The sequence below is a fragment of the Balaenoptera physalus genome (assembly GCF_965194825.1).
Source record: "Balaenoptera physalus genome assembly, chromosome: 1".
In the NCBI taxonomy this organism is placed as follows: domain Eukaryota; kingdom Metazoa; phylum Chordata; class Mammalia; order Artiodactyla; family Balaenopteridae; genus Balaenoptera; species Balaenoptera physalus.
Window position 1 is genome coordinate 107,558,538 of NC_138882.1, and position 26,313 is coordinate 107,584,850.

At 37.9% G+C, this 26,313-nt stretch overlaps 2 protein-coding genes across 2 annotated transcripts in view; both read left to right on the forward strand.

Moving 5' to 3' along the window:
• The window catches only part of EXTL2 (exostosin like glycosyltransferase 2), a 46,512-nt gene extending 21,977 nt beyond the window's left edge, over positions 1–24,535 (forward strand). The window contains exon 5 of the mRNA XM_082452812.1: positions 8,557–24,535. Within this exon, the coding sequence (XP_082308938.1) occupies positions 8,557–8,568 (12 nt within the window). The 3' untranslated portion in view covers positions 8,569–24,535. The remainder of the gene's footprint in view (positions 1–8,556) is intronic.
• The window catches only part of LOC309656428 (uncharacterized protein), a 467,714-nt gene that overhangs the window by 82,454 nt on the left and 358,947 nt on the right, over positions 1–26,313 (forward strand). The gene's annotated exons all lie outside the window — the stretch shown is intronic.

Below are 26,313 nucleotides of genomic sequence, written 5' to 3' on the forward strand. Positions count from 1 at the left end.
TACAGAAACGGACTCACAGACTTAGAGAATGAACTTACGGTTACCAGGGAGGGAAGGGTGAAGGAAAGGGATAGTTAGGGAGTTTGGGATTGACATGTACACATTGCTAAATTTAAAAAGGATAACCAACAAGGACCTACTGTATAGCACAGGGAACTCTGCTCAGTGTTATGTGGCAGCCTGGATGGGAGGGGAGTCTGGGGGAGAATGGATACATGTATATGTACGGCTGAGTCGCTTTGCTGTGCACCTGAAACTATCACAACATTGTAAATCGGCTATTCTCCAACATAAAAAAAATTTTTTTTAATTAAAAAATAAAAGATGTTTTACTTCTTAACCAAGCGTCTGTTGCCACTGGCCTTTAGGAAGATCCCAAAAATAGTTGCAACAGGTTAACAAACCACTTGAATCAAATTGAACAATGAATCAGAAATCATTAGGTAAAGCGGCTAATTTGTTAAACCCAGAATGCAAATACAAGTTTTAAAGACTGAGTTAAACTATTTGATTCATTGAAATTTATAAAACACAATTTTAATGGAATTTTCTATTTTACCAGCAGATGTCAGTGCAACCTAATTAACTGAGTAAAACTTTTTTTTTCTTTTTAGCAGATTAAATACCTGCCAGTAAACTGAGTGAAAAGAGTCTTAAAATAGCAGTTAAAAAATCACTGTCAATGTGTTTGATTAAGAATATCTTCTTAAGTGGAACTATAGAAAAAAATCAATCCTTCAGAAGTTATTAAGTTAAAATGGGCCCTTGCCTAGGTAAATCATATTACATAAGTTATAACACATTGTTATTATCGTCATAATTTATGTGACAATAGCATTTCTCAGTGACATATAAAAGACATGACCTTAAGTACAAAATGCTAATCTGGGGTAAAGTGTAAGAATAACACTATTTTTAAAAACTCACACATCACAGACACTAGAGCCAAAGGAAACTCATTTGTCTCTGAGTGGCATATTTACAGCCCCTGAAGAAACACATTAATTCCTAATGAATCCCTAAAATATCTAGAGTGTGAGACCATGTCTTCTAGAATGTTGCCTTTGCTTGTAGCAAAAGTTGTTAATCTAATGGCAGTAACAGCAACGTCTATGATGTGGGGAATTTGTAACAGCCTACAACGTGGATACTTGTATCACCCACCTTTGATGATTCAATAACAGATGTTCAGAGAGGTCAGGTAATTTGCCTAATAAAGAAAAGTTACGCAGAAAGTCAAAGTGACAGAACTCAGATGGTTCCAAGGCTATATTCTTTCCTTTATGCAATATTCTGCTCCTCTAAAACTATTTCATGACCCTGTATTAAAGAGGCCTCTAGCTGCATTTTTGTCACACTTGGAGTTCAAGCTATATTTTGTACAAAAGATTTCTACAACAATGGTGTGGGACACAACTAGAATTAGGCTAAAAGAAGGAAAAGTAAAGAGATATGTGTAAAACCACTTTTAAAAAGCAAAAGCCAGTTTTTTAATAAAATTAAATGTGCACTTACCATATAACCTAGCAATTTCATGCCTGGACATTTACCCAAGAAATGTGAAAATATATGTATACCCACACAAAGACATGCATAAAAAATGTTTATCAAAACTTTATTCATAATCATCAAAAACCGAAAACAATTCAAATTTCCATCATCTAGTTAAAGGATAAATATATTGTGGTTTATCCATGCGATAGAATGCTACTCAACAATAAATGGGAACCAACTACTGATACATGCAACACCATGGCGGAATATCAAATCATTAAGCCAAATAAAAGAAGACAGACACAAGGCTACATACCATATGATTCCATGTGTATCACATTCTGGAAAAGGCAAAACCATAGAGACAAAACAGATCAGTGGGTGCCAGAGCCTGGGGGTAGGCAGAGGAGATTGACTACAAAAGAGCCTGAAGGAAATTTGGGGGATGATAAAAATATTCTAGATCTTGATTGTGGTGGTGTTAATGTGACTATATACATTTATCAAAACTCATAAAACTACAAACTTAAAATTGGCGACTTTTATTTTATGTAAATTTCACCTCAGTAAACCAGACTTTTAAAAAAATTGAGAGACATTGGACACAAAGTATTAATAATTTCATAAAAATTTATGAATAGTTGAGTCAAATAACAAGAGATAGAGAAGTTAACAGCCTGAACCTTGCCTTGGAATACTTAGCCTGGTCTGGGAATGTAGGAGAAACCAGGCTACTAGTGTTAGCTGGCCAACCCACTTGTGTGTGATCCTGAGTGAGAATTACTTCTCTCCAAATCTCAGTTAAGGTACTGTTAAAGAAATTGCATTAAATATCTAAGTTATTTAAACCTTCTTGAACTTCTCAAGCCAAAAAAACAGAAACAAAAACAAAAAAAGGACCAGATTCACCATTCCAAAATATCTCCCTCCTGCTGATTAAAGGCGATTAAAGGAAATCTAATATATAATTCCTAGGTAGGAGAACAGTATTAATTACATCAGCTTTATCACTCACCATTCCTTTGGAGAGGGAAATTATATAATTTGGCCAGCAGGTGTCATGCACTCATCTATGAAAAACTGACAACTCTTTGTATCAAAATGCTTGCTTAATATTTGACTAATATTTTCTTCTGTAATGATTATGAACATTGTTTCTTTATATAAATGCTTAAAGGAAGGAGGATGTTTGAAATAGTCAATCTTTTCCTCATTTTTTTTCTTAGTTCTAATCAAGGATGGTAATTAAATCTATATATCAAGATTTGAAATCTCTCTTATTCCATTATGTTTAACGTTTCAAAGGTTTTTAGAAAACAGAGTAACAGCTTCGTGAACATTACTTGCCTAGTTTTGGCATACTCAGTCCTTTAATGGCATTCTGTTTATTCTCAATGTCACCTCTTGCATGAAGCCTTCCTCTGGTATCTCATATACCATAAAATGTTCTATGTTCTGTGTAAAGCAACCTCCACATTGTCTTATAACTGTTTATGTATGTCTGTCTCTCTTCTCTTTTGACCACTCCCCAAATTATAAATTCCTAGGAGGTACCAGTGCTGCATCTCCAAGTTGTACCATAGAACCTTGTGCTCAGTAATGTTTGTTGATGGTAGGCAAATAAGTGAATGAATACTTGAATGGATTTTGCCATTTCCAAACGTGGCTTTTCAATGACCAGGTGAAAAGTGGAAGGACCGATACGCAATCAGATCAATAGAAAAACACATAGAGGCACGTGGCTATTTTCCCTGGAGGAATGTTTAGGACAATTGTGGCTTATTGAAATAAGGGCAGCAGCATATAAAAACCAAAAATTGGGGATAATGGAGTAGTACATGGCTTATGTAACGGACTAGCAAGAAGTCCTAACTGTTTAGTACCAAAAATTCTTTGACATCTGGGGAAGCCTACAGATCCCTTCTTAGAAAAGTGTTTTTAAAGAACATAAAATAAAATACATAAGACTACAAAGAAAATTAATTACATATAAATACAGTTTTCAAAATAGGTTTAAACAACTTATTAAGATTTAGCAGTAAGTTTGATAACTACCATAATTTCATAAAAGCGATGAGTGTAAATGATGTTTTGAGAAATCTGTGACAACTGTGATATGATATGAAAATATATTTTTGACAGTCACAGGCACTGCTAATCTTTTGCAGTTTTTACCTACATTCATAAAGTAGGCAAAGTTGATGAAAATGCTAAATTTCAGGCTAGTAAAATTAGAGCTGTAATTTTTTTCTCCTTTCTAAATACATAGACCCCTTAAATTCTATTCATGAACCACTTGACAGGGTCTATGGACCCAAGGTTGAGAACCTCTGGATAAAAGGGAAGTTAGCATGATGGAAAATAGGGAATTATGAAGGAAGAGGGAGCAAAAGGAGTTTCCTTCTACAGGTCGTCTTCTCTCTCTCTTTTCCTTAAGAAAGCTCATATTATTCACTTCCTAGCCTCTCATCTGTTCTTTGCCTCATTACAGTAGGGTTTGTACCCCTTTCATTCCATGAAACCATCCTTTCCCAAGTCATGCCTGCTGTCCAGGCAGGACATTAACCAATGAGTGTGTCTCGGTCCTTACCTTGTTTGATTTCTCTTTGGCTTTTGTACTGTTGACTACTCTCTTTTTAAAACTTCTTTCCTCCTTGGTCTCTTTCTTTTTCTTATATCTCTTTGGTTCCTTTTCAGCCTCCTATCCTATTTCCTCTTCTGCCTTTGGATGGGTCCCTGGAGTTCTACCTACTTTATACTTCTCTCTCACTCTGCATACTTTCTCTGGATAGTCTCTCGTCAATCTAGTTTACGTCTCTAGCCCAAGACTCTTTCCTGATCTTAAGTCCCTATATTCAACTATCTATGCCACAATTCTTCTTAAATATACCAGGGATCCCGCAAACTCAATATATCCCAAATTAAATTTATTCTCTTCCCCTCTCTGCTTCTTCTCTTATGTTCCCCATTTGGGTGAATGACACTACAATCCAAAGCTTCCTGAATCAAAGGTCTGGAAGCTCTTTTTGATTTCATCTTCTCCCTTACCCCCAGACATAAAAATATCAATAACTGCTGAATTTTTCAGAGTATCTATCTTTAAGATTGCTCAAGCTCATCCCTTTTTTCCAGTTTTACTATTATTGCCTTAGACATTTTAATAGCTACCAACTATTCATTGTTTACCATGGATCAGGTACTCTGTCAAGTATTTTACATAGCTGTTTTGGTTAATCCTCATATCGCCCCTCAGGGTAAGAACGATTATGCCTAAAATTACAAACGAGGAAATAGAAGCAAAGGGAGAGGACGAACTTGCCCAAGGTCACAAGGCTTTTCAATGGCAGAACCAGGATCAGAGCATTGGTCTGTTGGACTCCAAAGCCATATGCCTTCTTGTTGCTCTTAGGGTCTCCAGGATTGCCCTTCGAAACTCTATTCATTATAGTAACACCAAAGTTCTCTCTCTGAGAAGCAAATTTGATCACCTTATTCTGCTGCCTATACTTTTCAGTGTTCCCAAGACCCTTCCCCATAAAGCTCAAAATCCTCAGCTGGGTTCCAGGAGCTCACCCCTGCTTATGTCTCCAGCCTCTTCTCTTGTGGTCACCCAGCTTGCGCTCCACACTCAGATGCTTTTCTTCCCATATAGGCGTACTTCACTCTTCCACCTCATAGTATCAGTTTGTTTAGGCAGCCATAACAAAGTACCACAGACAGGGTGGCTTGAACAACAGAAATATATTTTATCACAGTTCCAGAGGCTAGAAGCCAGAGATCAAGGTGTTGGCAGGGTTGTTTCTTCTGAAGCTTCTCTCCTTGGCTTGCAGATGGCCGTCTTCTCACTGTGTTCTCACATGATCTTCCCTCTGCGCACATGCATCCCTGGTGTCTCTCTGAGTGTCCAAATTTTCTCTTCTTTCTTGTAAGGACATCAGTCAGATTGGATTAAGGCTTAACCAAATGGCCTCATTTTAACTTGATTACCTCTTTAAAGGCCCTAACTCCAAATACAATCACATTCAGAGCTACTAGGGGTTAGGGTTTCACCGTATGAATTTCAGGGAGGACACAGTTCAGTCCACAACACCCACTCACAGAGCTAATTTTGACTCACCGCTTTCAACTCATTCTTTCATGCCACCCGCTCTGAAAAGTCTTCTCTGGAGGCCCCAGGTCTGAGTTAAAGGCCTCTGACATTAATACTATTACAGCCTTTGAGCTTCTTCCTGTTATAGCATTTACATTTTGTATTGCAATTACTTTTTTGCTTCTCTGACACCTCCATTGGACCAAGCTCCTTGAGGGCAGGAACCGTGACTCATTATTCATTTTTCTAGCCACAGCCCAAAACTCAGTACCTGGATCACATATGTATTTAATCAGCCAATTAGTCAGTTAACAATTTGTTAGTTAATATTTTCTGAAAGCTTATTTTGATCAGCTACTTTTCAAGAATTAAGGACTCAGTGGTGAACAAGACCAAAGAAAGTTCCTTCTCTCATGTAATTGACATTTTAGCAGGAAGTCAATAAATAGGTAAAAATAAATAGTATAATTTTGGTACTGATAAAGAAGATAAAATGGAGTAATTTTGTGGAGAACAGCTTTAGGGGACTTCTTTGGCTGGGGGTTCAGGGAAAGCTGGAGGAGACATATGAGATGTGGCTTGAATGATGAGATGTAACCATGTATGATCTATAAGAAGAGAGTTTCAAGCAGGAAACATCAAAGGTAAAGACCCTGAGATGGGAATTAACTTGGCAAGTTTGAGGGACAATAAGAATGCCAGAGTGACTATAGGGCAGTGACTGATGATGAGAGCAGAAGGAAATGATGTCAGGAGCTTGAGCTGATTTCTAAGTGCAAAGGAAGCCACTGAAATGTTTTAAACCAGGGCTGGAGATGATATGATTTATGTCCTTAATAATATCACTCTGGCTGCTGTGTGGGGTGTAGATTTTAGAAGGACAGTGGTGGAGCTGGAAGACTAAAGAAGAGATTGATGTCAATAATAGACCAAAGGTCTCAGTGGGAGGTGATTTTGTACTCCCTAAACCCCCAGAGGACATTTGGCAATGTCTGGAGAGATTTTTGGTTTTTCACAACTGCGGAGTGGGAGTGCTACTGGCATGTAGTGGGTAGAGGCCAGGGATGCTGTTAAACAGCCTACAATGCACAGGACAGTCCCCATGACAAAGAATTTTTTGGGCAAAATGTCAGTAGTGCCAAGGTTGAGAAACTCTGATTTAGAAATGGTGGTGGTTTGACCCAGGTGGCAGCAATGGAGGTTTTAAGAAGTATTTAGACTTAAGATATATTTGGAGGTAGGCAGTAAGCTGTACAGGATTTGGAGACAGATTGGATGTGGGCTCTTAAGTTTGGGGCCTGAGCAATGAGGTGGATGTTGGTAATACTTACTGAGATGAAGAATACTGGGGATTAGTTATTAGAGCATAGATGACATTTAAAGCCATAAGACTGGGTGAAATCATTCAAGTGGGTAATGTAGAGAAGAAAAGAGGGCCAGGCAGAGCCCTTGGACACTCCAGCATTGGAAGTCCTGTTAGAGGAAAAGTAGCCAACACATGAGACAAGAATGAGGTCCTTGGGAAGGCCAGAGAGGATGTGCTCCAAACTGAGCGGAGGGTCGGCTGAGGAGCAAAAACACTTCTTCCACTGGACAAGGAGGAAAGGTAAAGTTCATGAATAGGTATATAGGCAGGTGAGTGGATTTGGTAACGGGAAGAAGGGTAGTTCCCATCTGACTGAATTTATCGTCTTTATGAACTAAGGTCTGAGTGTGAGTATCAGCTGAGTGTGAGTGTGAATGTGTGTGTGTTGTGTGTGTGTGTGTGTGTGTGTGTGTGTGAGAGAGAGAGATACTGGAGATTTGAGAAGGGAGGATGTTATGAGATAGATAACTTGCAGAGAGGGAGAGTGAAGTCACCATGGAAATGAGATGGAATTCTCAGATAGTGTTATGAGCCATCTGAGATTTGTAGTCACAAATTTAAAATGAGTCTAGTCAGTATAGCTTCTGGATTAAAATAATTAACTAATAACTTTTATTGAATGAATAGAGTGTCATAGTAATAATAACATCAACATCTACAATTTCTTGATCGTTTATAATGTAGCGTGGATCAGCCTTTGCAGAATACTCTATTTATTTATTTATTTATTTATTTATTTATTTATTTATTTATGGCTGCATTGGGTCTTTGTTGCTGTGCGTGGGCTTTCTCTAGTTGCAGCGAGCGGGAGCTACTCCTCGTTGTGGTGTGCGGGCTTCTTATTGCGGTGGCTTCTCTTGTTGCGGAGCATGGGCTCTAGGCGAGCAGGCTTCAGTAGTTGTGGCACGTGGGCTCAGTAGTTGTGGCTCATGGGCTCTAGAGCGCAGGCTCAGTAGTTGTGGCGCATGGGCTTAGCTGCTCTGTGGCATGTGGGATCTTCCTGGACCAGGGCTTGAACCCGTGTCCCCTGCATTGGCAGGCGGATTCTTTTTTTTTTTTTTTTTAAAGATTTATTGATTGATTGATTGATTGCTATGTTGGGGCTTCGTTTCTGTGCTAGGGCTTTCTCCAGTTGTGGCAAGTGGGGGCCACTCCTCATCATGGTGCGCGGGCCTCTGGCAGGCAGATTCTTAACCACTGTGCCACCAGGGAAGTCCCATAATACTCTTATTTAATACTCTCAAACAACCCTGTGAGGTAGGCAATTTAATTTACTGATAAAGAAACTATAGCTCAGGGAGAGTAAGTGATTTGTTCAAGGCCACACAGTAAAAGAACAGGATTCAAAGCTGGGTCCATCGACTCCCAAGCTCATATTCTTCACTAGTATTTTATATCCTACTCAGGCTATGGTTAATGAAAACCACTGCCCTGAGCAGGGCTTTGTAATTTCCCTACCTTTTGAGAAGGCCAAAGATGCTAGGAACTCAGAGAGGAAGCGTGGGACTAAATGGAGGTAGGGCTGAAAAAAATCACCTGATGTTCATTAGAAATGCATATAATTGATGCTATAATTATAAACCCTGCTGTGATTTTTCTCTTTCAGGATTCTTCTTAAGGCTTACTTAAATCTAATTGTCCTGTTTATCCAAATGGGCTCAGGACAGCCTGTGGAGAGGGAACAAGAAACTGGAGAGGGAACAGGGCACAGGGTGTGATTTGCCCTCAGCCTCCAACCCCCCGTGGGACAGTCTTGAGTTCTGAAAAGGGACTAAAATGACTTCTACCAAGGAAACATTCCACGTTCCCCCGTGCCTCCACCTTTGGTTGAAATGGAGACATGAGGGTTGAGAAAGAGGTTATCTAAAACCTCAAGAGATTCTCTGAAGAGAATGGAGATTTTCCTTTGTAATTTGACTCCTGCTGCACACCCAGCTCACTACACATTTTTGGCAGTGATGTGGTTCCTGACATGACTGCAGTTACAGATTAAGTGCAAAATATGACAGGTCCTTTCAGTCAGAACCACCAACGCAAAATGCCCCATTGTTTCCCTCATCTTAAATAGCTGTCAACCATACTCTTTATTTTCCTCCAATGATTAAAATATTTTAGGGCCTGTGTTTTTTGTCTTTTTCTGCAGTGGGTGGAGAGGGGACGAGGACAGAACTGGACAGTTGCTAGATCTGATGAATTTGCATATAGCATTATTGATATAAATGTATATCCCATGAAAAGTTGGGTTTATTCTCTCTCTGTTTCAGTCATATTTACCTACCACTTGCTATTAACCATGCTAACGTTGCCCTATTATCAAAAAGTTGTTTCTAAAAAATAACATTTTTGACACCTTTGTTTAAATATTTATGAAACATCAGTTAAAACTCAGCATTTATTTATCTTTTCTCTGAGCCTTGTTTCAAGCAATTGGTATATTTTGATCACATACTTTCTCACTTTATCAGTCATGGTGAAACATGTCGGCTAGGACGGAGCACCTTACATGACACTAGGCGAGTTAACATCTCTCTTATACATGCACTAGGTTAAGCCCTGATGTATTTGGTTCTGCCTCTCCAGGAAAGAGTTTAAGGCAATCATTTAGCATTCCACAAACATTGATTAATCATCTACTACCTAGCACCGTGCTAGCTGCTTGAGATACAAAGAAGGGTGAGAAATGGTCCTTGTTCTCAAGGAATGGAAAGAGACAAGTATATCAAGTGTTACAGAGAGTAAAATAGCTTCATCTGAAGGCTAGAGTGGAACAAAAGGAAGAAACACACAACCTACATAAGGTTCTGGCCTTTCTATCCTAAGATGAAGCCACTGACCATCTCTCACTCTGACCCCTCATGACCAACAGGGCTCTGGAGAGAGAATATCGGCTGGTACCATCAGCCACCAGAAGACCTGGGCTCAGGAGTCAGATAGACCTCGTTCACATTACATATCCATCACTTAGTAAGATGTGAACTTGGCAAGTTTTTTAACCTCATTGAACCCAAATTTCTTTATCCTCAAAATAAAGCTTATTGCAAGGGAGGCAATGTTGTGAAGTGCCTAAGAGGTGAAGGTTTGCAGCTAGGCTGCCTGGATTCAACCAGGTGACCTTGGGCAAATTATTTAATCTCTCAGATTTACAAGGAAAAGATTATCTTAATCTTCTGCAAACTCTTTCAGTTTCCTTCATTTGTAAAATGGGGACAATAATGTCTTGTATCTCATTGGTTTTGGGGTGCATTAAATGATTAAAGAGCATAGACTAGTGCCTGGTACATTGTAACTGGTCAATAAATGTTAACTATCATTATTATTATTATTATTATATCTGCCTTATAGAGCAAGTTGAAAGTTAAATGAAATAATGGGTGCACAATAGCTAGCACAGTTCCTAACACCTAATAATCACTTACTAAATTCAACAAATGAAACTAAATGAACTAAATGCAGCATTCTCACTTTTGTTTCATCAAATCTCTGACCATGACCTTAACAGAGGGTGCTTTTAAAAAGTTAAATCAGTCATATCACAGTTCTTCTCACAGCTCTCCAGTGGTTTCCTGGCTCACTCAAAATAAAAGGCAAAGTCCTCAGAGCAACCTACAAGTCCAGAAATAACCTGGTCCCACCCTCCCTCCCTGACCTCATGGCCTACCCCTCCATGCCTCACTCACCCTGCTGCAGTGGCACAGGATCTGGGCCGTCCTTTGAACACACCAAGGAGACTCTTATCTCCGACCCTGGCTCTTTCCTCTCCCTGGAAGGCCCTTCTTCCCCCAGATACTGGCACAGCTGGCATCGCTTCTTTGCTCAGTTTATCTTACCAGTGAGGCGATCCTTCATCCTGCTGTTCCCTTACTCTGCTTTATATTTCTGCTTAGGACATTGGTATCTGCTATACCATATATTTTACCTGTCTATTTTATCTAGCTCTGTCTTCCTTCCCTAGAAGGTAAAGTAACCTTAACTTTTATATGAAAAGTCTATACTTTGCTGAACATATCTGTTTAAATACTTACCAATGCTTATTTACAAAAACTGACTACAATCTGGGCCTTGAAACAAAGCTTGACAAATTTCAAACTGTTCTCACACAAAACATGTTCTCTAAACACAACTTAAAATTAAAAGTCAACAATAAAAGACAAGCAGAAAACTTCTCATATACTTGGAAAGGAGAAATTAAATTGTATAGTACAAATATTTATAACCAAAAATATTTAAAATATTACATATCGAAACTTGAGGGGACCAGAAAAAGTAGTTTTTAGAAAAAGGTATATAGCCTTCAATGCTTGTTTTAGAAAAGAATAAATGAGCTGTACATGCGACCTAAAAAATTAGAAAAACAGAAAAAAATAAGAAAGAATAAGTTAAAAGCAAAATTAATGGTTTAGAAAATAGGAAATATAATAAATAGGATCTATAAAATCAAAAGTTGGTTCTTTGAAAAGACTATTAAGAGACAAACCACTAGCAAGATTGATAAAGAAAGGTAGAGATGGCACAAATAAATAATGTTAACAGTGGAAAAGGAAAATAACTTCATATCCAGCAAAATTTATGAAACATAATAAAATAATACTTTGGTTAATTTTATGCCAATAAATTTGAAAATTTAGAAAATATATACAAACTTTTAAAAGGAGTTCAACAACTATTAAAAACACTGACAAAGTAGTTAAACATCTTCCTGTAAAGAAAACACCAGCCTCAGATGGGTTTTTTTATGTGTTCTACAAAATTTGCAAGGAGAAGTTTATTCTAATCTTTTGCAAACTCTTTCAGAAAAATAGAAAAAAGAGGGAACATTCCCTACCGTATTCTGTGAGTCCAATAGTAACCATGATAACAACCAGACAAGAATTATATGAGGAAAATAATTACTCACCAATTTTACTTATGAATGTAGATTTAAGAATTCTAAACAAATATTAGATACATCATGATTAAGTTGGATTGTCTCATGAATAAAAGGCTGAGATATATAACTTTAGAAAATTCTAGAATGTTAGTCATCAGAAGAATAGATTAAAGGAGGTATAGCTTATATATTTTTTTTCTCAGAAATTTGATGTTATCCCAAGGAATATTTGGAAAAGCAAAAAACAATAAGTTGTTTGAATTTAAACCCAAAGTTTCTAAGTTTGCTTGGCTCTGACTAATCTATTCTTTTATCACCTGGCAGAATGAAGGAACTGAAAAAGAAAGAAAATTAGACTTTAATATCTGAGTTTTGTCCTTAAAATATCCCATTTACTAAGCCTGCCACTGGAATGGCTTTATTTTCTTATATCCATACTCATGCAAACTATGCAAGAAAAGTCTTAAGAGGCACTATTTGATTACTAAGTTTGGTGATCAGCATCTCCTCCATTCTTTTATCTTGTAATTCATAATTTTAAAATAAAAAAATTGTTAATTGTGTAGAAGGACTTGTGATTTATTTATTTTTCAGTGACCAGAATAGTTTATGATCAAGTTTCCTTTGCCAGATTAAAGTAGGAATAAAGTAAAGTAAAATATTTATTGAGTTTAACATATGACAGGCACTAGATAAAATGCTCTACAAACATTGCTTTGTATACTCCTATAAGGTTACTTATGCTTAAAGAAGTGAAGAAACTGGATGATGGTCACTGTTTCCAGCACAGAATGTTATGGGAACTTAAGCTGTGTTCTATTTGACTTTAAGGATCAGCCTTTTTCTGCCAGATATGGGTGAGGGTGTAGGGAATGGCATACTGAAACACTTTTCTTCATAATTAGAGAAATTCTCGACTTTCTTTCTTTCACAGGTTTTTTTTTTTTTTTTTTTTCCCACTTAGGTACTTTTTGTATGGGAACCCTAACCAGATCATTTCTGTAATTTTGCTGGATACTCTATGTATCAAAGGTTTTATTGAATTGTATATAAATTCCCATTTTGATAAGCTCATTTAGCATCCATTACAGATTATGGTAATTTGTGGCAGGAATTTGATTTGATATCGAAAGGCATTGGTGAGTTTTTGTACTAGAGGAAACTTATTTGACCTCCACGTTTGATGTGTGAAAAGAATAAAAGGTAAGAGAGTTATTGTTTGACTTCGTAGCATCTTCCAGGTCTTTAAGGCTCCCCCAATTGTATTGCATTCTACCCATTTTCTCTTGATCTTTCATACTCAGTCTATCATTAATTATTTAAAATATAGTCTTAATAGCTCATGCAACTCCTCTGCCTCTTTACCATGAACGCACCCTGCCTGAAAAAGCCTCAACCTTGGAAACCTTAAAAAATATTTCTGCTGCTATTCTATTCAGGCAGCTAAATTCTAAAGGAAAAATGTTTCCCAATCATACAGTCATCCCCTCTGTAAGTTTATGTTTTGTAAGCTTGCTGAACACTGCTTACCAAATTATTTCTTATTGAAGCTAGAATTAGCTGTCGTACTCTTTTTTTCTTTGGAAACTGTCCAGTAGCTTCATTTTTCTACCCAAGCCTTCAGTTTATTTCTTCTCCACTCAGTAACAGAAAAGAATTTCCCTTTCTCTTTTTTTGGAAAACACTGAGGCCATTAGACCATCCTTTGACCCGTGCTTTAAAAGATATACTTTGCTTGTGTTGTTCATGTTTTCCATCCCAGTTAGCTGCTTAAATTTGTTTTTGTTTTCAATGATGTATCCCAAACACAATATCACCCATGAAAGAATAGTAATTACCAAGGACGTCTTCTTTCTTTCTTAGGAAGCTGTACTACTTTTTCTAGTCATCTGCATTATCCCCAGGTCTCAGTGATTCTTCAAAACTCATTTTAAATGGATTAGTTAATATGTACCCAAAGTCCCTTAATATATTATCATTAAGAGCAGTTAGACTGGTGAATCTGGTTACATCCTCTTTGTTTTCTTTGCTATTATTTTATAATATTTAGAAAATATTATTTTTCAAGTGTCCATTCGTTAATATGTTTACTTGTAAGTATGGGTAAATGTTCAACCATTTATTGTAATTAGCATGATTCTTTTTATAAGATCATATTGAATAAGTCCAAAATAAATAATTCAGTTCACCTCAGTTGCTATAACTGATGAATTCAGCCATATGTTGGGACCTAGACTGGTCTTATCTCATGAACATCATTAAAATGATCTTAGGTAATCACAACAATGGAATTTTCAGACATCAGAATGATTACACACACACACACACACAAATACACACACATATTTTAAAGGTAAACTAAACCAATATAGTAGTTTAATTTATGAGCTGGAGCAGAGAATATATCTTGTGCTTTACCGTATGCCTCAGAGGGCCTACTGCAGGTCTGTGAATATAGTTGATAATCGATACTTGGATGCACCAGTGAAAGGGGCTGTGGGCATCAGCGATGCATGTAGACTCTGAAGCCAGTTGCTTACAGACTTATCCTGGCTCCATTAATCGGTATCTGTGTGACCCTGAGCAAATGATATAACCTCTCTGAGTCCCGGCTTCTCAATCATTAACTGTGGATAATAATTATATTCACCTCATAAAATTTTTGTGAGCATTAATGAATTAATACATATAAGTATTCAAAACAGTACCCAACACATAATAAGCATTCAATTAGTATTAGTTATTATTGTTCAGAATAGATATGTTAAAATGGAGCCTTGTATTTTAACACTTTGTGTGTAGATATTTTCCAAAACTATTACTCCAAAATGATCTGCACAGAATGATTGCTCAATGAGGTTCTTACTGCTGTGTGGGTTAAATGAATGTTTAAGCTCTAGTTCAGCTCCTGACACATGGTAGACGTCAATAATACTAGTTTCCCTCTTCCCTTTTTCTCCCCTGACCTACCATTCCTTCACCTCATGTCTCTTTCTGACAACTGCTATTCTTATTATTGTATTATGAATAACTTTTTGGCATTGCTAATCCCACAACTTTGATCTCAAGATGTCTATTATTCTCTGGATCTTTCATGTTCATTTACAAGAAAACCTTGACTCTGTAATCAGATAAACCTGAATTTAAACCTTGGCTCTACCACTTGATCTCCTCAGGCTTTATTTGCTCATCTGCAAAAAGGTCCTTAATCTACCTTACAGGGTCGTTGAGAGGATTAGAGCAGTTATATGCTGTGTTCCCATTATAATGCCTGGCACATAGTAAGTGATCAAAATATATTACTCTAGTTCCTTCTCTCCATGAACTGATTTCCCTCATTTTGCATTTTTCTGCATTACTTTATTTCTTTAAAGGATTGAAAGAAATCTCTAATTGACTTTGACCCATCTTTTTCACAGCATTTTGCATTTTTGTTTTCCAAAAGAACTTGAAATAGTTTTGAATCCTCCTGCTTCCTTTAAGGATTGTGCTAGGCCCTATATAGAATATAAAACTTTACAACACATCAGTTTTCCCCTCAAAACAAACCTGTAATTTATAACCTCCATGTAAATCACTATTTGGGAGCATTAACCATCACATTTCTTATATATATCGAGTAGTGACTATGAAGTTCTCAGGTCACAAATCTGAGAATTTAAGAAAATATTTTTCTGAAACAACTTAGTTTCTGTCTCAAAAACCCCCTTTTTTCTCAGTAGCCAATAAAATAATCTTGTCAATTCTGAGTAAACCAGTCCAGTTAGGGTCTTTTCTCCTTTATCTTTTCTCTGATGTAGAATTTGATTTCCGGAGGCTCATGATATTGTGGGAGCAGATGGGGATGGTTGAAGGGTATCTGGCCCATGATTGACAGCTGTCATTCATATTGGCTTCCACGGAGTTGCAATAGCCCTTTGAGCCATGCACAGCCCTCCATGTTGGCATCCGCGGAGATGTCCCTGCTCCCTCCTGTACCATAGTGGTGTGATCCCAGCTGCTTTCCCCTCATTACAAATCCTCTTCATTACAACTATGAGTTCCTTACCAATTTCCTGGCTAGTCTCTGCACCCTTTTCTAGGGCATAAGAAAATTATCTCCTCTCCTACATTGCTATTGGGTTTCAGGAAGCTCCATAGGACCATCTCAGGCTCTAACTGCCCCCATCCATTTCCACAGCCACCTCTGCTACTGAACCTGCTCCATGACAGTAGAAAAGATTCCTGGGGACAATGTCGCCTTCAAGAATCCTCTGTGATCTTGCTATTCAAAGTGTGGACTGTAGACCGGTAGCATCGGGATCACTTGGGAACTTGTTAGAAATGCAGAATCTTGGACCCCATTCTAGAACTACTCAATCAGAAGTTCATTTTCACAAAATCTCCAGGTGATTCGTATACACATTAAAATTTGCAAAGCACTCATCCCTGAGATGCAAGACAGAGTTTCAACTTGCCCTCAGGACCCTGACCTATCTAAGGATTCTATTGCTTTTCCCTCTCTAAGGAGCTAATTATTTTGAGGAAGGTAAGAGGAAGTAGGGTCTGGGAACCCTTCCTAGAGATCTTCACCAAGGTCTTAACAATCTTGTTTCCCATCCCCATTCAAACACTTTCTTTCCTTACCTCAGAAAAAAATTTAAACTGTCTCCTCTGGGAAGGGAAAATGCCCAGGAAATACTTGATTTAATCCTTGTATCATATAACTGGGCATTTTTAATTGAAAAGCCAAGAACTTGATATCTTTATTTTTTGGTTTGTGCTGCAACTTCCTCCCTTTCCCTTCTTCCTCACCCTGTTTCTTGGGACAATGGAACAATCCAGTCTAGTGGCCTGGATAGGGGAAGTTCAGGTAGAGGAAATACTTCACTGTATCATCCCATGATAGGGATTTTATTTATATTTTAAAATACTTCAATCGCCATTGGGTCTGGGTTTTCTGGAAACCCAAAGTACATTTCTGAGACAGCAGTTCATGCTGGCATATTGAATTTCATTCTTTTAGGCTTTCTTTTCTGTCAGTAGACTTTACTATAGAATTTTTGTGTTCAGTGAATATTGGGCAAGTAAACTCATGGAAGTAACATAAGCCTCTTCCGTCTTCAATAATCTGGTTTGGTATAATATGCGATGCTTCAAATAATATGTTCTTTACTTCCTAAAGTCTTCTTTGACCCCTCAAGAGTGAGCCCTGCCTTTCCAGAATTCCAGGTATTTATTCTATGATAGCATTTAACACTCTGTTCACTATATCCCTTATTGGACTACAAGCTCACTGAGGTCAGGGTCAGTGTCTATTTCACTGTTGCGTCCCCAGTGCCTGACCCAGTACCTGGCTCATTGGAAAAGTACAAAAACTGCTTGGATGAATAAATGAACAAATTCACTGATATTATTCAAACCTTTCCTCACCTACCCTCATTACATGACAGGAAGAGAATAAGTATAAAAAGTGTCGTAGAGGTCTTTTAGTCCAATCACTGACTCAAAGTAAAAATCCTATATATAGAATCTCTACAGAGAGTCAAGCTTTTGCTAAAATATTTCCCGAAGAGGGAATATAATTAGCTTTTTCCATTTATGGGTAGTTCATATTTTTAGAAAGTGCTTTTTTAAACTGAATCAAAATCTGCCTCCTTGGTTTTATCTGCCCTTTGGAGTTTTATAGATTTGCATTTCTATAGTATATTTCTCCAAATTTGTTAAAAAGACACAAAATCAAAAAGATTTAAAAAGTGGTAAGGATGGTTTATCTTGCACAGAAATCACCATCAACTGGAATGCCTGCTTTTTCCTCCAATAAAATACACAGGTCTTGCTTTTGAACTAAGGTATTCACAGAAATGTCAGAAATGGAATAGGGCAGGAATAGTGGTAGGTTTTGCTACTACATTTAAGGATGGGAAATTGCCTTGAGTTTTAGCCTTGTCCTTGTTGTGAGAGAAGCATTGTTTGGTACTTTATATGTCATATAGCATGAGATGACGATTCATTTCTGGTTGTGATCTCTTATATTAGAAAATGTTCATTAACATTTCTGTATGTGCTTTTGCTCTGTCCCCATATTGCTACTGCTTAGTTGTCATTGTCACCTCAAATCCTACATTCGAAAGACCAAAATTACCTTCTTTTCTTAACCAACTTCTTCTACCAATTGCTCTATCATTGACACCATTATTCCCTCAGGTTTATAAAATATGGGCTTAATTTATCCTGCTCATTCTCCCTATCTGGTCAGCTACCCAGTCATGCACATTTCTCCTCTGTAGTGTTTCTCACGTCTACTTCTTCCTCTCCAGTGATGCTGACAAATGGCCTTCACTGGCCACGTGATTCTATTTCTGCTTCCCTTCCTTACTCCAGCTTCTATCCCATTTTAATCCAAAAGGCAGACCACAGCCATACTAATTTTCTTTAAGATCCTCTGTTATCAGTATGTCACCTAGTTTAAAACTTACAATGTGTTGATGTTCTACTGCATCAGAAGCTAAACTCTTCTGCCTCCATTTCAAGGTCCTTCTTCAACCCCTCTAACCCCTCAAACTGTCCAGCTTTATTTTAGCTGCTGCACCGCCCATCTACCCACCTCCCTTCCAACTCCAGGTCCACTCTTGTCGGCACCCTTTCTCCCGGAAGCCCACCTGCATCCCCACCCACTCACGACCATGCTACATTTGCATGTGTATGATCTCCTCTCTCCTCTGGGCCAATTCTGTAGGCCACCCTTAAGTCCTATTTCCCCCACGGATTTTTGTCCTAAATATTCCAGTCTTTACTCATCTCCTTCCCTCTCTCTCCTGTATTATTTTTATTGTGAATTATAAACAAAAGGAGATAAACTTATGTGTACAGTTTTACACATGGTTATAAAGACAACACCCAGGTTGCCACCACTCAGATGGGACATAGAACATTCTGGAACCCTGGGGGCTCACCCCTGCTCCTATGTGTCCCTTCTCAACCAATTTTATAGTACTAATAGTCTGTACCTCATAATTTAGTGCTTATAGTAATTGAGTACCATCTTGCTTTGCCTTGTGGCTTAAGTGTGTTAATTTTATTCCTCCTACTCAACTGTAGGCTCTTGAAGGGCAGGGACTTTATAGATTATTCTTCAGAAACCCCACAGTGTCCTAAGCCGTGCTAGGTGTATACGGGTATTCAATAGATACTTCCTCATTGATTATAGACTAAGAAAAAGCAACACTGAGGACAAAAAAAAATGTATGTTTATGTCCACGAGTGAACATTGTGATATCTCTCAAATTCATGTTAACCTTTAGAAAATGGCACAGTTCTACTTTGTTGAGTTCTTGCCCCATATATTATGCTCCCTGGTTTCAGTTTTCTTTTCTTTCATATGGCACTCAGCTTTCCTGGAGATTTCTCAGGGAATTTCCAGTTTTGCAAAACAGAATGTGGAGGAATGCCTTGTCAGTGAATAGAAATCCATGGCAACACTGCAGAAACACCAGCGATTCTCTCTCCTATTTCGGTCAAGGAACCACTGTAATCACAAAACAGCCTTTTCTCCTCCACTGCACAACTCTTCCTCTCATGAAAAAACTTTGCATTGCATCCAAATGTCTTTAGAAATAAAAGCTTTAGCAAATGTTAGTAACATTCCCTATCTTGGAAGTTTAATCACACAGGACTTCTAACAAAGATTCTATGCCAAGAATAGAGAAGAAAAGATATATGTATAATAAATAACTAAGGAAATAGTAAACACAAAACACACATTAGTAAAAAATAAATAAATGATCTCTGAAGGAGCTCTCTGTGTACGCAAAACATTTGATTCAAGGAAATGATGCAGTGTAAACATAAAAGATGTATAAAGTATGCCAATGATGGTACAGAGAAAAACAGCATATATATTACAAGACCATAATAATTCTAGTAATTGGTGAGACCTATGAACAACTGAGCTGTTGGGTTAAATAAGCATTCTTGCATAGAAGAATCTGAGATTTAGCAGCAGAAGGAAGGAAATACACTTTTTTGTCTTATCCTAGGACTTTTATGACTGGGGCAAAAGTCATTGTATTGCAGAATTATTTCTGGCTTGGGATAGTTATAATGAGACAGTGGAGATAAGCAGGAAGGAAATCCATACTTACTGTAATGGGTTTATTTACAATAGCTTAGTTCATGCCTAGGCCCGTGAAATATCTATATCAGGCAGCATAGAAAGCTACAAATAATAGCACCTGACAATCAACCCTCAATCAGTTAAGCAACTACACTTAACTGCCAAACTTCAGATATGAAGAGAAGGACAAAAACTATTGAGAAGTCTCAGATTTTCATTCAGTCAGTTTACACATATTTGCTGAGCTTCTCCCAGATGCCACATCCTGCTGTCGCCACTTCGGATACAATGTTGAACAAAACAAGTGAAAGTCCTTGCTCTTGTGGAGAGACAACATTCTAGTGAAGATATGCTGATAGTGATTCATATAGTGTGATACGAATCTGTGAATAAGAGTTTACTTTTATGAACTTCAAAAACAAAAGTAGACATTGTTTATTTCGCGGCAAAACCATAGAAAGCCTATAAGTAACCAGAAGCCTCACGATGGTGGTTGACTGTAGGGAAGGAAGAGTCAGATCAATAGGATCAAGAAGGAACAAACAGGTAGCTTCAATGACATCGGTGATATTGAGGTTATGAGCTTGGGTAATGGATTGATAGGTGCTTGTTTTATTATTTTGCTTTACAATCTAAGTAAGAGTGATATAATTTCTTTTGTACATATCGAATATTACATCATAAAGTTTTTGGGTTTTTTTTAATGAAGGGAGAAAGAAGATGGCAGTGATTTTTTAAAAAGGACCAAGAGGGCAGGGCATGAAATTTATTTTCTCACAGTTCTGGAGTCTGGCAGTCCAAGATCAGGGTGACAGCCTGTCAGCTTCCGGTGAGAGCTCTCTTCCTGGCTTGCAGATGGCCACCTTCTACACGGCAGAGAGAGAGAGAGAGAGAGAGCAAGCTCTCTGGTGCCTTGTCTTATATAAGGACACTAATCCCATTATGAGGGCCCCACCTTCATGACCTTGTCTAAATCTAATTATCTCCCAAAGTCCCCATCTCCAAATACTACCTCATTGGGGGTTAGGGCTTCAACATATGAATTTTGAGGAGAGACAAACATTCCGTCTATAACAGACTCCGTGCAGACGGTTTATTGAGGAATGTTCTCAGAAGATATAAGAAAATGAAAAGTCAGGACTGGGCAGAAGTAGAAACTGACCAAGAATGAGGTTGCAACTGAGGCCTCAACCTATCTGACGAGGAGATGTGGAGCTGGGATAGACCTTCAGAGATATAGTGAACTAAGGCAAAGGGGTAGTCATTGGCTGTTGGTTGCTCCCTCAGGGACATACTCCTGAGCAAGACAGTATCCAGGGAGAAATGCAGTTATGAGCCATCAGTAGCTGATGGTTCCAGCAGCTGGAGGATGGGTGTTTAAGCCCTGAAGAAGTGATCTGGGAAAAACACGACTGTAATCTCCAAAGTTTTAGGAGTTAGAATATCATGGTGATTAAAACAGATGGAAGTTAAAATCTGAGTTCTGTGTGGCCTACAGAAGTTCATTGAAATCTATTAAAATTTTTTTCTCATCTGTAAAAAATGGTTATAATAATACTATAATAATATAAAATAACATAATATATTTTATATTATAGTTATTATATATTTTTTTCTAACAATTGTTATAAGGATTACATAAACTTAAAAATTTATAAAGAAACTTGTTGAAGTGCCTGACACATTCAGTAAATGGTAGCAATTATTATTACTATGTTAATATCTTATATACTTTCTGAAACAAGATTGAATATATGCAAATAAACAGTCAGATTCCTCAATTAGTTCATAGGATAAAAAATTTATGTGAGAAGTTTTCAGTACCTACTGATATCAGTGCCTTGGAAGTTTTCTGAATTATAGTCCCAATTCTCACACAGGTGTCTGAGATGGCAAATGGATTTAATCTCAAGCTCCAGCCAAGAGCAATCTGTAGTAGCTGCTGAGAATGTAGTGTTAGGAAACTTTCTATGGAGATTTCCACTTCCAGTTAGACTATAGGTAGATGTGAAAGAACTCTACTCCTACAGTAACAACAAGGAAAAAACCCAAGCAAAATTAAAAAATCACACTTTTTTTATGGGGCTAGACAAGAAACAGGGGCATAAGGAAGCCTTTAAGAACTAAGTTACCGAGCAATATGGGCCACACCTGTGTGGTCAGGGAGCTGTGGCTGTCTCCATACCTGGGTGGTGGAGGAGGTGCCTGTTCTGCGTCCAGATGGACGGAAGAGCTGGCTTGTCATAGGTGGAGAAACAGCATGAATGAGGATAAATCAGCTTAGCCTTTGCCTTAAATGACAGAATGCACTAATGAAACAGAATGACATCTGGAAAAGCCCCATATCCAAAGCAAATTGTTAGGTCTGACAGTCCTCTATAAACCCACTCTGAATTTGGGCTGAGAACACAGTGGGTGTTGAGGGGGTGAAAGTGTAGTCCTTGGCATTCTTGCGGTAATTAGATTCCAGGGATCTGCCCAATTTTGTCCAAAAAGTGAACCAAATATATCTTAAAATTCAGCACCATTGACTGCCAGCTCAACTACCAATAAAATAAAAAAGACAGAGAGAGGCACGGGAGGATGTAAGTTGGACTAATCACAAGTGAACTTCAAAACAAAAACAAATCCCTGGAATTTCTAGAACTGAAAAGTGTAACATTTGAAATTAAAATTTCATTGGACATGTTTAACAACAGATAGATCACTGCAGAAAAAAATCAGTGCATTTAAAAAAAAAAGTTAATAGAGGGCTTCCCTGGTGGCGCAGTGGTTGAGAATCTGCCTGCCAATGCAGGGGACACGGGTTCGAGCCCTGGTCTGGGAGGATCCCACATGCCGCGGAGCGACTAGGCCCGTGGGCCACAACTGCTGAGCCTGCGCATCTGGAGCCTGTGCTCCGCAACAAGAGAGGTCGCGATAGTGAGGGGCCTGCGCACCGCGATGAAGAGTGACCCCTGCTTGCCGCAACTGGTGAAAGCCCTCGCACAGAAACGAAGACCCAACACAGCCAAAACTAAATTAAAAAAAAAAAAAAGTTAATAGAAATTATCTAGACTGAAGAAGAGAGGTAAAGTGATTTTAGAAAACGAACAAAGTATCAGGAATTGTGAGCTAATATCAGATGGTCTTACATGTGTGTAATTGGTGTCCCAGGAAAGGAGGAGAGAGACAAAGGGACACAAAAGATATCTGATGAAAGAGAAGCCTAAAATTTTCCAAATGTGATGAACTAATACATTTTCACTGTGGGGGGTGGCATATAGACATCTGCTTTACCAATATATATTTTAATTTAATTTTTAAACTTTTAATATTAAAAAAGATCAATGTTGAAGAAAAGAGGTTTTGGAATTAGACTGCTTGTGCTTGAATCTCTGATCCGTAATTATCAGTGAGTCACCTTAGTCAAGTTTCTTTAGCCCTCCAAGCTCTACCTCCTGCATCTGTAAACTGGGTAGAATAGCATATTCACTTCATAGAGAACAATATGAAATAATAAATGTTAAGTTTTTAGCACAGTTCCCGGCACCTAGAAAGAACTCAATAAGTGTAAAATTTCTCCTTCCCCTCCCCTTCCTCTTCCTCCTCCATATTCTCTTTCTCTTTCTTCTTCGTCATCACCTAGGCAATTTTCAGCCAGTGGTCATGTCTATGCCCAAAGGCCAAATTCATATCTGATACAGAAAACTGTAAGGCTCTTTCCTGACCACCCTAATTCAAGGTAAAGTTGCTTCAAATACATCATAAATGAAGTACTATATATGATCATCGCCCAGAGAGGGTGAGCCAGCATATAGATGATGCAAGAGACTGCAATAATCAGGTCTGTCCATATCTGAAGACTTATTCTCTGGCCAAGCACACCTCTCTGCTGAGGGCACCACAAGGCCTGGAAAATGGTATCTAGTAGCCCACTACTCAGTGACTAAGCTTTTGTTCTGGAGAGAAAGCAGAACAATTCAAGTAACCTATCAAGGACATCATGGTTTCCTATTTCCTTCCTAACCAAGTTTAGCATTCATTTTGCCTTTCTGGCAGAAAAATACACTAGAATGATGTCTGTTTGGACAGTCTAGATCAACTCTGTGTCCCTCCCTGATGATCAATGATCCTTTATATCTGGACTATTTTTCTCTATTGCACCATCTGGCATCTGTCCCTGAGGAAAAATAGGGCTGGTTTTCTTGCATACACAGCCTTAACATTTTTATCCTAAAATGACAAGGGAGAGCATTTCCAGCTTTTAGCTTTGTAAAAACCACTGTTTATACACTTTTTAAGTTAGTGTTTATTTCTACTCTAGGTTGTGATCTTTAGACCAGTTTATCAATTCAAACATTTTAATGTATTTAATTAACAACTATTTATTTACCAGACACCTTTCTTGGTGGTGGTGGGGGGGTACATTAAGGAATATAGCAAAAATATGATGAAGATCTTGCCTTTGTTGAGCTTACAGCCTAGTGGGGAAGAAAGAGAACAGCAGAACACCACCATTGACTTGAGGACAACAGCCTTACGATGACGGCACAACCAGCATCTACCATCATGTGAGGTCAAATCCTTGGGACAGATATAAGTATCTATAAAACCTCCTAGTGGCTCTGCTTCTCTGATTGAACCCTGCACTCAGGGTTACAATACAAGTATTGGGCAGGTTTCCATAGGTGTCCCTCATCTGAGAAGTTCCAGGCAAGGCAGGAAGTAAGAGGCACACAGGAAAAAAACTATCAGTTTCCTCCTGTGCAAAACTGGCTGAAGCAGCTATCAGACAGGTAGCGGCAGCAGCGGCAGGAGTAAGAGGTGAGGCTGAAAGGATTTGAAGTGGCGCACAACAGGTGTCTCACACCGCATTCTATAATCAAAAAATATGCATTGGACGCTAGGGAACTACTCAATTCAATTGGAGGAGGGCACATCAAGGGAAGGATTCATGCATCTCTATCCCTGGAGAACAATGTCCTCAAATAAATGTCATCACACTTGTTATAGTCATTGTAACATTCCATTTTTATCATCATCGTTTGTTCCTTACCTTAGTCTTGGATTCTTTTGGGTTTTAATTGAATAGCCATCTTTGGTAAGGAGACCAATGCTTCTGCTGCTATAAAAAGTGCAACTTGTTGATGTGAAGGTGGGATGAATTCAAATGCTCCTAGTTTGATAGTGTGAAACACCAAATCTATCAGATCAACAGCATGGGACCTTTTAGAGTCTCTACAAATAGGATGCCTGTTTGGTTTTCTGAACAGGTTCCCGGCACTTGTCTTTTAAATGCAGGCTTTAACACTGTATTTGCTTTATAACTCTCACCTCTCTTTTCCTTTCTTAACTTATCTTTAGCAACAGGAGAGGATTTGGGAGCTGTAAAAAAAATGGTGACAAAAAAAGTAGACTGGGCTTAGTACATATTCATAGTAATGTGTGCAGTGTTTGCAAGATTCTTTCTTATGTTTTGCCTGAACATAAATATTTACAACATAAGCCAATGCCGACTGTAAATAGCCATTTTTATACTATTAAAAAGAAACTATGAAATCTGGTCTTTCATTAACTAGCTTTGTGTCTTTGGGTAAATAATGTAAACTCTCTGGGTTTCAGCTTATTCTTTTGTATATAATAAGGTGTTTTGGTTAAATACATTTTATTCTATTTTAAAATTCTATTATTCAGGCTTTCATTTTGCAATAAAATTTCCAATCACCAAAGAAGCCCAGAAAAATACCAGGAAACGTAACATTATTTCAATTATTATTATTATTGAGTTTCAAATTTCACTGGTGTTAATAGTTTGATTTAATAGCACCTTGTTAATGGAGTTGTTTATTCTCTTAACCAGGGATAAAGTAATATCCAAATGCTTATTATACTGGACATATTGTCTTTAGATTTTTATCACTTAAAAGAGGCAGAAAAAAATTACTTTTCATACTGTTTAAAGGAAATGAAACAATTAATTTCTAATAGCAATAAATCAGTTAAGTGAAAGTTCTACACACCACACCCCTTGACGAGCACCTTGAAAGAAAGATTAAAACTGTTGCAAAATCCTTGTAGCATCAAAAACTCCCAATTTTCTTGGGAAGTTCCCCTGGTTCCTGAAATTCAAAAAGTCTAAAGAACTGGATCTGATGAAAACTGAAAGAAAATCCCCTAACAATTGTGTTTAGCAATATTTTAAAAGAACAAAGTTTAAAATCTTAGTGGGTGAGTTGGACCGGATGTGAGACATTCTGAGATCATCTTCTTTGACCTGACTGCTATCAGACATAAAAATAAATCCAAACCAGTAGCCAGGAAGGGCTGCACTTCTCTGCATACAAATGAAAGCTAATCAAACTCTCTGACAGTAATGAAACTAAAGAATGAAAAGTAAAGAAGGTGAAGAAGAGGAAAAG